Source organism: Ailuropoda melanoleuca, chromosome 12 (assembly GCF_002007445.2).
Source record: "Ailuropoda melanoleuca isolate Jingjing chromosome 12, ASM200744v2, whole genome shotgun sequence".
Classification (NCBI taxonomy): domain Eukaryota; kingdom Metazoa; phylum Chordata; class Mammalia; order Carnivora; family Ursidae; genus Ailuropoda; species Ailuropoda melanoleuca.
This window is the reverse complement of record NC_048229.1, coordinates 68,880,209-68,892,853: the sequence shown is the minus strand read 5'-3', so window position 1 is coordinate 68,892,853 and position 12,645 is coordinate 68,880,209. Positions and strand designations below refer to the sequence as shown.

Genomic DNA, 12,645 nt, shown 5'->3' with positions numbered 1-12,645 from the left:
TGTGGTGCTATTAGCAAAACCCTATGACCTACAGCCCTTGACTTCGGGGTAATCTTTATACTCTTCTATGTCAGAAGCCACCAGATCCCCAAAGCCTTGCCTTGAAGGGGCACTTTGTTCTGAGGGACAAGGATTAAGTGTCTCACCATGGCACGCCATGAGCTGCCAGTATCCTGTCCCTTAATACTAGCTGGATTTTCACTGTCTTCTGGCCACTTCCCAGCCTTAGATCATCCCCGTTTCCCCCTGGATTTCTGGCTCCTTCCACACCAAGTCCTATTTTGCATCAATCAAGGTTCTTGTTTTAAGCAACAGAAACTGATGCTGGCGACTCTGAGCAGGAAAGGAATTTGCCAAAGGTTCTGGTTAGTTCCCAGGAGCTCTTGGAATGGTTGGAGGATCAGGTCTGGAAGACACCTCCCCGTCCCTGTCAGGTGCAGACGTCACAGTCAGTGTCACCAACGTGGGATGGAGCTGGATCCGCTGCCACCATCAGCTGCTGAGATGGGCTTCTTCACACTGACAGCTGGAAGTCAAAGTCAGGGGCATGGGTCTGTCAGGAGGGGCCGCGTTATGTGCCCAGGCCCTAGGGGCAAGGGAGGCTGGGAAAGAGAGGTGGAAAGGGGCGTTTTCAGCTTCTTTCCTGGGAGGTAGTTCCTGTCTCCAAGATAGAGGGTCCCTGTAACACAGGAAGGGGGCTCAGCTGTGGAGGGGCCAAAAGAATGACTCGAGCCCACTGCAACAAGCCACCTGGTACATCCAGGACCCCGGCCTGCGGGGTGGCCCTTGTCGGCCCAAGCCCTCACCAGGGTCCTCATCCCCTTGGGTGGAGCGGGTCATGGAGCAGTCTGGTGCCAAGACAGGACAGCCTGAAGGTGCTCCCAGAAGCAGACTGCTTCCAGCTGATCCCACTGGGTACCTTCAAGTACCTCTGACCTCTTGGAACACTGTGGTGGTTGCAAGGCAGGGAACTGAGAACCCATTGCTCCTCTCAGCTTGCACTCCACCACACCCCAGACACAGTCGCCTTTCTGTCAAGCGGGGGTACTGAGAGTGTCTGCCTTGCCAGGCTGCTGTGAGGGTTGAGATGATGGATGTGAAGTCTGTAGCGTGATGTCCAGCAGATGGTTGGAATTCAATCATTTCTGGCTGCTGGTTGCAACGTTGTAGTACTGGGGATGATACAGCCACCCTTTCCTTTCTTCCCAGGAGCTCTATGAAAATCAGTGAGGATGGACACATCTGGGAGTGAGCTCGGTGAGCTCTGGAGACCAGCTGTCCAATATGTCCACCCTCTTCTGCTTCCCTCCTTTGTCCTTATTCTAGTCCTTCCATCCACTTGGTCTGTTTCTGTCTTCTGCTTTCTTCCCACCTGACTGCTGACGTTCCCCTGTCCTTGTGTCATCTGCTGTCACTCATTATGACTCCTGTTCATGAACTATCCCACCTGTGTTCCATGAATCAGGCACTCACAGCCTGGGGGAATACAAAAGGGTGTGACCCTTGGTGAGAGATGAATACCAAGCAAAGACCTCCACCTGTTTCCCAGTGCTTGGCCTCCCTGTGATAGTTAATTTTATGTTTCAATTTGGGCCACGAGGTGGCAAGAGATTTGGCCAAACACTATTTTGGGTGAGTCTGTGAGAGTGTTTTTGGATGAGATCAACATTTGAGGGGCTAAGTAAAGCAGATTGCCCTCCCCAATGTGGGTGGGCCTCATCCAATCAGTTGAAGGCTTGCATGGAACAAAAAAGTTTACCTTCCCAAGAGTAAGAGGGAACTCTTTCTGCCTCACTGCCATTGAGCAGTTTTGGTTTTTGGTTTTCTTCCCTGCCTTCAGGCTTGAATTGAAACTTTGGCTCTTCCTAGGTCTCAGACCTGCTGGTCTTTGGACTGAAGCTATGCCGCTGGCTCTTGGGGGTCTCTAGTTCGCTGACTGCAGATCTTGAGATGTAACAGCCTCCAAAATTGTGTGAGCCACTTCCTTACAATAAATCTCTTTCTGTATATAGCTCCTATTGGTTCTGCATCTCTGGAGAATCTTGATTAATATAGCCCCTGAGTGGGGGTGGGGCCCAACCATGACCCCAGGCTTGTCTGCTCTGGGCTGCAGGTGGCAGATGCCCAGGAAGATGCCCATTACACATGTGGACAAGGTTTGCCATTGATGATGAACTTCCCAGATACTCCACCAGCCCCCTTGCGATAATTAGCCCTCGACTGGCAATCTGGGGGCCATTGAATGGTTTTTTCTGCTTGACCCAAAGCTGGGTCCTGTGATGGAGGCCCCAAGAGGATGATGCAGGTTTCTACATTCTCTCCTTTCTGGGCAATCACACCTCACTCTGTATTCCCATTTTTAGGAGATGATGTTCAACCCGAAGAGAATGCAAGCTTATTTTAATGCGTTACCCTCTATCTTGGGCACAGCAGGCATTTCTAAGTGCCATGCCCTGTGTGGTAGACATGGGTGTGATTTTCTGTCCCCTCTTGGTATTGCAAATGTGAAAGTGACCACAGGTATAAAGATACGCCCAAGGAAAAGAGGCAGAAATCCAGAAAAGATGGAAGTGTGGCGTTTACCTTGGCTCACAGGCATTTGTGTGATGTGTCCTTGCGGGGGTGAATCGGGACCACGAATGGGAGAGAGAGTCCAAGGTGATGAATTGCCAACTTCCTCCCAATTAAACACTCGGTCTGGATCGTCAGTGCCTCAGGGGCGCTGTCGCCAGTCTCCTGTTCCTCCCTGCAAGCAAGCATGTGCTGAGTGAGTGCTTTTGGTGCTGAGTGAGTGCTTTTGGCGCTGTGCGGTATGAAGTCTTGAGAATGGGAAAAGGAGAAGGCTCACAGGCCTTACTGTCTTGGCAGCCACAGTGGACCCCGGATGATGCTCACAGATTGAGGAAGAAAGGGGTTGGGGTCAGGGAGGGGCCCTGAAGTCACAAGTTTCACTTGTGGGGTCTGATCCAAACCCCAAATAGAAAACAGAATTGACTTCATGGATTTCCATCCATGTATTCATTCCGCAGACATCATCGGGCACCTGCTGAGTGCCAGGCCCTGAGCACCGGGTGGGGGTACACAGTGAGCAGGACCCCCTCTCTCTGCCACAGGCGCAGTGCTGCCCTCTCGAGTGTTGAACACCAAAGGAGAGGAGCCCAGAAACAAGCAGATCTGCTGTGACAGGTGCACAGCCGCCGCCTCGCTGGACGTCTCATCCCTCCCCTGTGTGGGTTCGGCAGACTCTTGCCTCCCCCCCCACCGAGAGAGGGCAGTGGGGTGTCCATCCCCAGCCCGGGCCAGCTGCTGGCTTTGCTTCTCCCTTCGAGCTGCCCTGGCCAGCTCCGCCAAGGCCAGCCCCCCAGGGCTTAGCCTGCAGGCAGCTGGGACGCGTGGGCCAGCAGCAGGCAGGCAAGTGGGCAGGCAGACGGGCAGTAGGAGGACATTCGAGAATTGTCTCTGGCCAGGGCTAGGTGTCTCCTCACAGGACGCGGAGATCACGGATATTTTCCCTTCTGCCTTCTGACGGTACCACCCCCAGTTTCAGGCCACGGGCAATGGGGTTGATTCCCATCGTGGGTTTGGGGCTGCCCACTGACCGGGGCGGTGCTCTGCCCACTGCCTCTTACGGACCAACACCCACTGCCTCAGAGCAGAGGAGCAGGGAAGGGCCAGCCTGGAAGCGATGGGGCCCGTGTGCACTTGGGCCCATGCTCTGCACCCCTCCCTCCCTCCTCTCAGGCTCTGCCCTGCTCTCTTGTTCTCTCTTCAGACGTCAACATGGCTGGAGATCCCAGGCCAGACCCTGCCCAGCTGGGTCAGAAGAGGCATCAGGGCCCAGCCATCTCCTGGTGAGTCTGTCCAAGCTTACCCACAGCCTGCAGGGGAGGGAGGCTGGTGGCTGGCTTGTCCGAGGCTCTGGGTTCCCCTGAGATGGAACTAGGTCCCCAGGAGGCCAGTTCAGGCTACTCACTGTGGCACCCAGAAATCTCTTCTCCCTTGGCCTCAGGTTTTGTCCGTAAACTGAGGGAGAGGATCCCATTCATTCCCAGGGCCCTCATCACGGATGTCGCCAGCACCATCCTGCTGACAGGCAGGGTGTTCTCCTCCCACGGGGAGCCAGGGCGCATTGGTCCTGCGCAGGGAGCCCCACCTGCCTGGATCCTGGGGGCTTCTTCCGGCTAGAGAAGTTTGGCAAGTAGCAAATGGGAGCTTGCCTGGACAAGATCTTGCCCCTCACTTGGGAAGCTTAAAGAAAATGGGAGGAACTCTTGAAACATTTTCAGAAAGGAGCTCACCAAATTCTGCAACCAACGTGCCATTTTCACAGGCGTAGGAGAGGTGTCCCCTGAGCCGGGCATCTGTGGTGGCCTCACTCAGCTCCTGGTCATCCTGGGGGCATTCGGGTGCTTTCTGCCTTGCGGTGGAGAGGCAGTGGGGTGGGTGTTCGCTCTTAGGAACCACGCTGTGTAAACGCCCCAGTGCTGAAGGTTCTGGTTGCTTTTAGGTTTCGCCTTGCCTCGTCTTCCCGGAAGGGAGACAGCAGGGCTGGGCTGGGGGCTGCTCCCAGAAGTCTCTGCCCCTCTGGCTTGACCTTGACACAGATGAGGCCCGATTCCTCCCTGCCAGCACCTGCCTGAGGGTGTGTGTCACCCTGTGAGTGGGACAGTGTGGGTGGCTTTGCCACGGCTTGTGTTTTGGGCTCACGAGCAGGTGTCTGCTCCTGGGTAATGCACGGTTAGCTTTGCGTTTCTTCAGGGACGCAGAGCTGCACGCTCGGGCGGGTTGCTTTGCCTTCTGTCTCTTGTGAGAGACTCCAGGTTTTTGTAATTATCTGTCCAATAGGGGGAAGTAAGGGGTTCTCTCCCATAGTTCTCTCATGTGCTTTTTTTGACCATGGCCACTTTTGAGGCCCCATTAACCCCTTCGTCAACTCTTTACTTCCAGTCACCTTCAGATTTCATATCCTTCCACCACCTTCCCGGCAGGCTCTGCCCCCCACCCCCAGGCGATGGGAGATAATCCGCAAGGATTAACCCCGTAGGGGCTCAGACTCCATTCAGAGGGGACCCAGCATTCAAGGCCTGGGGCAGGAGAGGCCCTCTGAAGCCACACATCCCCAGGGGACTCCAGTAGGGAGGATGAAGCCTTTTGTTGGGGGGCGGGGGTCGCTGGACCTGCCTGGGTCTGGGGCAGCAGTGGGTGGGCAGCTGTGGCTGTGGCAAGACCCCAGGTTCAGGGCACAGGCTTCAGCCCTGGCTGATGACTGAGGGGTGGGGTGGGGTGAGGGTGGGAAGCGGGGACCCCTTCTTCAGGCCCAGAGGGACCCTTTGCTGGCAGCAGGCACCGCTGTAGGGTGCATGAGGGAGGCCTGACACCTAACTCCCAAACCCATCCTGCCCTGTCTCAACTCGGGCAGCTCTCAAGTCTGTGCTAAGCGGTCAGTGAAGCATCATTCCTGTATCATTCATTCCTGGCTGCTTAAAAAAAGCATTTTAGGGGAAAATGCAAGGGAGGGGGTGGAAAAAAGAAGAAAAGAGAAGTCTGTGCATTGGCCGGGAATCGAACCCGGGCCTCCCGCGTGGCAGGCGAGAATTCTACCACTGAACCACCAATGCTACACAAAGAAATCATTTGCCACAGAGACTCAGGTGGTCTGGCCGCCGCCGGCTCCGCGTATGCTCTCTGTCAAAGTTTCGGGCCTGTCTGGCGACGGGTTGGGGGAAGCACCGGCCAATCTAAGGGAATCCAGACAACTGAGAATTTTCTCCGAGCAGTCGCGCCCAGCGGAGACGCGTCGGCTTCAGGTCTGTCCTAGCCCCGAAGTCCCCGCCCGCTAGTTCCTGGCCCCCAGGAGGCTGCGTTTCCGGCACCGCGCCGGGGACCCCCCCCCAAATTCCTACCGCGACCCCCGGGGGCTGGGTACGCCCCTCCCTGCGCTCCGCTGTCACGCTTTCCTTTCTCCAAGGACGGGCCTCCCCCACCGGAATCAGCATCCCTGCTGCTTCCAGGCCGCCCCTCCAGACCTTCTGAAGCCAGAGAGCGGGGACGGGGGTGGCCGGAACTCGCACCCGCAGGCCTGGGGGAGAGAGAGCCAGGATGAAGGGGAAGGGGTCCCCCGAACGTCCTCCATTCCTACCCGGTGGCCCTATAAGCCTCGCCCCTCGTGGGTTGGGCCTGAGCTGGGGGCGTGGGCGCACGGCCCCAGAAAGTTGTTTTATACACTGTGCTGCCCCCGCACGCATCCCCTCCGCTACCCCTCATCACCCCTCCAGCCCCAGGCACAGGCGTGTCCCCCACAGAGCCTCCCTGCCCAGGCTGGGACCCAGCTGTCCCTTTGCACCCATCTCCCCATCCCTCCTGGGCACCAGTTCCCTCCCTGGAAATGCAGGGCACAGGAGAGAAAGGGCAGAGGCGGGGCACTGAGAGTCTGGGACCTTCCAAACTCCACCTCTCCCCCCAGGCCTGGAGCAGAGGAAGGTGGCCTGGCCACAGCCCTCACCCTGCCTGGCTGGCCCTGCCAGCGCTGGGGCACATCCTGGCGATCCCAACACAAGGATTAAAGGCTCTCACACCCCCACGGTGGCTTTGGGCCCTGACTTAACTCTTCCCTTTCATCCTTTGCCAGACTAAGATCCAGAACGTCAGCTGTTCCTGGGTCAGACAGAGGAATCTTTGGAGGGCCCCTATCTGGCTGGCCAGAGGCTGCAGGCAATTGTCCCCCTCCTGTCACCTGGAGTCACCTGGAAGGTGCCCCTTATCAGAGGCCCAACATGGGGAACCTGTGGTCTCCCAGAGTGACCTTGTGATGGAGAATCCTGGGATTCTAAGGAATAGTTGCATACCTCAGTTTCTTCCAGTTAAACTGGGGTCTAGGCAAGGACTCTGGCCATGGAGAGTCACCTCTTCTCCATTTGTCTCTGTTGCAGCTGGAGTAACTATGACCTGGACTACAAGCTGTACAGGGAAGATGTCCCCTACAGGTCGGTGGGTCTTACCCCTCGGTTCTCTGGGTAAACATGTGGAGCTGGTTGGCCTGACTCCCTCTCTGTCCTGTCCCAGTAGGGTGTATGAATACCAAAGGATCCCTCCACTCATCAGTCACGTGCCTGTCAAGATCCGGAGGACCCAGGTGGGCTTGGGGGTCAAGAGCAGCTTCAGTCCCCACAAGGGTGCCAGGAAGAGCCACCTGCCCAGAGAGCAAATAAAGCGTGAGTACGGGGGCACAGTCCTTACCTACGGGGGTGGGGAAGAGCTGGGCAGACCTCAGCGGTGAGGGCAGGCTGGGGAGCCCTGGAAGCAGAGCCCTCTGCCCTCCGGGCCTGGTGGGACCCCAGCTCTGGCCCCTCTCCAAACAGTCCAGACTGAGGAGCTGCACTCCATCAGGGGGGAGCTAAGCCAGATCAAAGCCCAGGTAGACCGTCTCCTGGAGAATCTGGAGAACATGGACCAGCAGAGGGACCAGCTTCCAGGTGGAACACCTCCAACTGGGGGCCCAGGCCACACTCCCAGTGAGCTCCAGCTTTTCCCACTGCTGAAGGTGCCAGGGGCACCTGGGATCCTGTCCTGGGCTTTCCCTCTGCAGGGCTCCTTCCTACCCTCCCCTTCCTTCCCTCCTTTCCCCACTCCCTCTGGTTGTTTCATTGGCTTCAAGACCCTGTGGGTTCTAGGTTGCTCTATGAGCCCCCCCAACCTACCCACCCACTCAGCAACTATCTGGAGGCAGAGTAGTGTCCCAGCCCCTCCCCATCATGTCCTTTCAAGCCCTGGGCACCCTTCATCAATGCTGGGCACCAAGTGGCCTCTCTGAGATCAGCTGGGGCCTCCAAACGTGGCCATTAACTGGTGACTCTCCCTGCACAGGGTTGGAGGACAGTGAAGAAACCAGGGGTCCAGGCAGTAAGGGTTCCTCATGCAGAATCACTGAACTCCAGCAGGAGCCCAGGGGCCAGAGGGCCCATCCCGAAGCAGACAGCTCTGAGGACAGCACAGACCCAGAGGAGGCAGTGAGTGGCCTGGCACCTCCCCTCATCCGCACCCTCCTTGTATTTGGCTCCTTGTGGCCTCCCTGTGCACATGGGACTCAGGTCCATGGAGGAGCCCACAGTGGTGGTTGAGGGGAGACATGTGATGCCTCCCCCATGCAATCCCCAGAAGATGGGCCCTCCACTGCTTTTTATCCCTGCTTAACTCGGGTTGGATGAGCTCAGGGGACTAGGGGCTAGTTCTGGCCTGAAATACCATCTCCTCCTGGAAGCTGGGAGGCGGGCTTTGAGCACTGCAGAATGTCACAGGTATGTCTCATGGCCCCAGACCCCTTGCCTGAGGCCCCAGAACTGGTTAAAACTTATTTCTGCCTTTTTCCTGCCCCGCCCCCACATCCTGTCATATACCATGCTCCCTGGGGAAGCTGTGGCACATGGACCTTCCTGGATGGAGAACTCTCCAAACCTAGATCTGATAATAGCCCTTTGGGCAGCGTTAAAGGGCTCAAATGTTCCTGCTTTACCGTATCCTCCTCCCGTATTGGTGGTCCCTGAGGTGGACTAAGCCCCACATTTGTTTGGGCCATCTCTGCAAGGTCCGGGATGCTGAGGGGCTGGCAGTAACGAGCTTCCCTTCCTCCACCTGTCTGGCTCTGCCCCCTGGACTGCTGGCCTCTGGAGGGCCCTTACTGCTGCCCAGGCCTGAGTCACATCTGGGAAAAGACCAGGCTAGATGAAGGGAATGCTTTGGTGGTTCTGGGTTCCCAGGCCTCAGGAAGAATCTAGAGTAGCACTGAGCTGGCAAAGCTGCCGAGAGAGGGACGTGGGGTTGAGGAAAAAGGTTAGCAGGCAGGCCTCCGTTTCCTAGTCATTTCATGCTTCTCAGCCCTCTTGGCCAGAGTCCTGCTTCTGTTTTTCCTACAGGGAAAGAATCATGCATCGGATCCGGAGGGCAGCCAGTAGAAGGGTGGAACCCCTCCAGGCTCCTTACCAGGTGGCTCCCTTCCTTGCCTCATGTAGGTTTCTGAAGGCCTCCCGGAAGTGACTGTGTAACCAGAGGCACCCATTCTGGAATGAGTGCAGTGAAAGTGGAGGCAAGGCTCAGCCAGACCAGCCAGGAAGCCTCCCCATAACAGTGGCTTTTTCTTCGGAGGTAGTTTCCAGATGATAGGGGCTGAGAGGGAGGCCTGCAGCTGCCTGGCACAACCTCACCATCCTCATGAAGCTGAGGCCATGTGGCAAGGGTGGCTGCCCAGGCCGCCCTTGGGCGCACGTCAGCCCCCAGTGACTGCAGGTACCGCTCTGGCTGCTCGTCCCTTTCTCCCCCCCAAACCTCCTCTGCAGGCCCTGCCGGTTCGAGTGTGGAGCGTCCTGCAGTGGCCAGCCTGGCTTTCTCCAGCCACAGTGCTGCCCAGGAAACACTCATGTGCCTACAGTCCCCCTTCCAGTCTGAAACTGAGCTTTAAGCTCCTCGGTAAGCCCCCACATAACCCCCTTTTGGTTCCAGACTCCCCATCCACCCTATAAAACCATCCTTCAGAACAGGACTATCATTTTTATGTCCTGTTTCTATCTGGTCTCTTGCTGGTGTGATACTATGTATTTCAGATCTGCTCTGGAAATACTATTATGTCAAAAGGGGAAAAATAAAATTTGTGTTTCTTTTCCCCGGTCAGGGATTCTTGGTGTGGTCTCCAATCCTCATTCTGGTCCTTGGGCTGCCTCAGGGCAGGCCTTCCTGGAGAAGCTGGGCTGGCCCGAGTCACACAAGGCCAGAAGCTCCTACTAAGCCAGGGCACCAGGCTGCCTGCCTTTTTCCAATTCAGACCTGAGCACAAACCCACAGGGCTCAGCAGCTACACAGGGAAGAATCCGCTCTTGTGGTCACTCAGGCCGGCTCTGCCATACAGAATAAGGCCAAGCTGCATCTGGTTTCCCAACATGCAGCTCTTACTCCTGCAAGTTCATCTGCCCTCTCCCATGAGCCAAGACTGGACAAGGGGTGCCAAATAATGAAGTCAGCCTGGTGGGGCACCTGGGTGGCTCAGTCCGTTAGGCATCCAATTCTTGATTTTGGCTCTGGTCCTGATCTTAGGGTATGATATCAAGCCCTGCATCAGGCTCCACGCAGCATGGAGTCTGTGTGGGATTCTCTCTCTTCCTCCCCATCCCCACCCTCCACGCACGCACTCTAATAAATCTTAAAAAAAAAAAAAAAAGCCAGCCTGGACCCCCACTTCTTACCAGCAGTGGAGGCGGCCTCTAGCTTCTACCCAGAGCCAAACCCCTTCCAGCTACCAAACCCTGAGCTGTGGTCTTGCCCAACACCAAACCGGAGGCTAGGGAGTGCACCCAGAGTGCTCCTGGGCCCACACAACCCTCCCTACTCTTGTCACGCCTCACCAAGGGCCCACTCTGGTACCCAAGGGGCAGCTTCTCCTCCTCCAAGGCACATTTCCCCACACCGGCCCCTGCACCTCCGTCAGTTTCAACCGGTTTCTTCTGCTTATGTTGGTCTAAGGAATAGGACACATTCAAGACAATGCTGTCCCAAGACCTGACACCAGGGGTCCACTACTTAGTGCAAAGAGCCTTGCTCCTTTAAATTCACTACCGAGAAGAACCACAATAGAAGACTTTCCCAGATATAAAAGAGTTTGTTTTAGCTCCGATATAAAGAAGGCACAGCCCCCTTGTCCATTCTCTCACGAGCAGACCAATTCTATAGAAGGAAGTCACTAGCTGGCCTGCATAGGGTCCATCCCTTACAAGACAAAAACTCCAAGTCCCGTTTTTCAGGCGAGTCCGGCTGAAAAGTCCTTTCCAACTTGGGAGCCAGGCCGCATTCGCAAGTTTCTTCCACTGGGTCGTAGCTGGAAAACACCAGCTCGAGCAGAAAAGTTTCTTTAACGGAAGTCTCTAAAAAATCGTTCCAACACAGCTGTCCGGTGCGTTAGTTCTGTGCACGCCTCCTCAGATCCTCTCCGGCCCTTTGAATTCTCAGCTCCGCGCAGTCTGGAAGCTGACGGCACGGGTCCTTTAGGGGAAGGCGGCGGCTCGGTCCTAGGCGTCCGTCGTTGCTCAGGCTTCCGGTTCAGGACGGCGCGGCGGCGCCCCTCCGGCGGGCAGCCCGCACCAAGCACTGCTGCAGGACGGGGTAGAGGCGCTGGCAGCCCTCCAGGCCCAGACGCACTGCCTCGGCCCAGCTCTCGGTCGGGCCGCCCTCTCCGCTGCCCAGCAGCCCGGCCACCTGGTTGAGCATGGGCATGAGCGCCACGGTGAGGCCGGCGGCGGCGTGCTCCTCCTCGAGTCGCGTGGGGTCCAGCAGCCAGGTGGGCGCCGGCTCCGGCGTGCGGCTCAGGCCGCAGCCCACCACCAAGTCGTACATCTCCACGCCCGCGTCGGCCAGGGCGAGCGCGGCGGCCGTGAGCGCGGCGGCCAGTGCCGAGCCGCCGTCCTCCAGCAGCAACGCCGACACCTCGAGCTGCGCGCGCGGGTAGCGGCCCAGGCGCACCGCCGGCTCGAGCGCTTCCTGCAGGGCCAGCGCCAGCTCGCGCTCCTCCCCGCCGCCCGGGGGCGCANCCTCCAAGTAGGCCGAGCCCTTGGCCTGGCTCAGCAGCCCGGCGCGTGCGTACACAGGCCGCAGCCGCGTCGGGTCGCGGGCGGCAGGCGCCTCATCCTCGTCGGCCGCGTACAGCTGCGGCGGCTGCGACTCCTCGGGCCCGCGGATGCGGCGGTGGTCCCCGGGCATGGCGGCGCCTGGCGTGCGAGCCGCTTCCGCCCGCCGATCCAGCGTCGCGTGCGGGTTCTTCCGCCCGCTTAAAGCCGCGCGCCCGCGCGAGGGCTGTCGGGATAGCGGCGGACGGCGCCGCTCTGCCCCCTGCCGTCCTGGAGGGAGAACAGCGAGCGCAGCCGAGCTCCGGGGCCGTCTCAAGGACCCCGGGATCTCAATGAATGAATGGATGGACAGCCGGACAGACCTGCAGAAGGGGGATCCGGGCCGGCCTGGCTGACCTCTAGCCTCTCGGGCCAGGGCAATCCCAGGGCGTATGTCTTCGTCCTTTCACTTGTGAAGGTTGTAATTATTTTAATTTTGCACTTACTTGTGTGACTTTCTCATACATGTTCTCCTCGGTCTTCCCCAAGAAGGCAATGGCCTTTTGTCTCGTTCATTCCTGCCATCGTCAGTGCCCTGGCTGGCATAATGATGGATGGGACCGCCCTTCTCCTGCACTGGATTGTGTACTCTTTGTACCCCTAGGAGTCCTCACCTGGCATGTGCTTGTTGAAGCCAGGTCCTCAGCACCCTCCCCGTGTGCTTCTCTCACTCCAAGTGTGGACAGCCCCTCCCCCCCAGGCTGGTGACAGCTAGCCTCTGCGGCTTCTCCCAGCATAGACCCGCTTTCCTCTTCCGTGTCAGCAGGACTGAGTGAACCTGGGCCCCACGGCCACCTGTTGTACCCAGGGAATAGGAATCAGCCAGAGCCAGCACAAGCAAGCAGTACCTTTAACCTCCCCCACACCCGGTTTCCAAACCCAGCTGTCTTCAGATCCAAGCGAAGGATTCAGGACCAAGCAGGTCCCAATCCTCACTGTCCATCTTTGAGTCAGGGAACCAGGAATGATGGGTCAAAGGGGTGGGGGTAGGCAACTAATGCAC

At 57.8% G+C, this 12,645-nt stretch overlaps 2 protein-coding genes and 1 non-coding gene across 3 annotated transcripts; 1 reads left to right on the top strand and 2 right to left on the bottom strand.

The window, feature by feature from the left end:
* Nucleotides 1-5,547: 5,547 nt before the first annotated feature.
* Nucleotides 5,548-5,618, bottom strand: TRNAG-GCC. Its single transcript has one exon. It is a non-coding gene; the product is annotated as a tRNA-Gly (tRNA).
* Nucleotides 5,619-5,683: 65 nt separating this feature from the next.
* On the top strand, nt 5,684-9,522 carry LOC117795263 (heterogeneous nuclear ribonucleoproteins C1/C2-like). The gene is made up of 6 exons (XM_034639206.1): nt 5,684-5,807; nt 6,930-6,987; nt 7,063-7,211; nt 7,359-7,511; nt 7,864-8,006; nt 8,910-9,522. Exons 2-6 carry the CDS (start codon nt 6,941-6,943, stop codon nt 8,946-8,948), a joined length of 531 nt encoding a protein of 176 aa, XP_034495097.1. The 5' UTR covers nt 5,684-5,807; nt 6,930-6,940; the 3' UTR covers nt 8,949-9,522.
* Nucleotides 9,523-10,628: 1,106 nt separating this feature from the next.
* On the bottom strand, nt 10,629-11,795 carry EXOSC6 (exosome component 6). The gene has a single exon (XM_034637758.1). It carries the CDS (start codon nt 11,734-11,736, stop codon nt 11,080-11,082), a length of 657 nt encoding a protein of 218 aa, XP_034493649.1. The 5' UTR covers nt 11,737-11,795; the 3' UTR covers nt 10,629-11,079.
* Between the last annotated feature and the right edge of the window lie 850 nt (nt 11,796-12,645).

Bases quoted from the DNA above. Each gene is read 5' to 3' on its own strand.
- LOC117795263 (XM_034639206.1), top strand. From the start codon at position 6,941: ATGACCTGGACTACAAGCTGTACAGGGAAGATGTCCCCTACAGGTCG. The intron at 6,988-7,062 runs GTGGGTCTTACC...GTCCTGTCCCAG, and splicing joins AAGATGTCCCCTACAGGTCG to TAGGGTGTATGAATACCAAA. The intron at 7,212-7,358 runs GTGAGTACGGGG...CTCTCCAAACAG, and splicing joins GCCCAGAGAGCAAATAAAGC to TCCAGACTGAGGAGCTGCAC.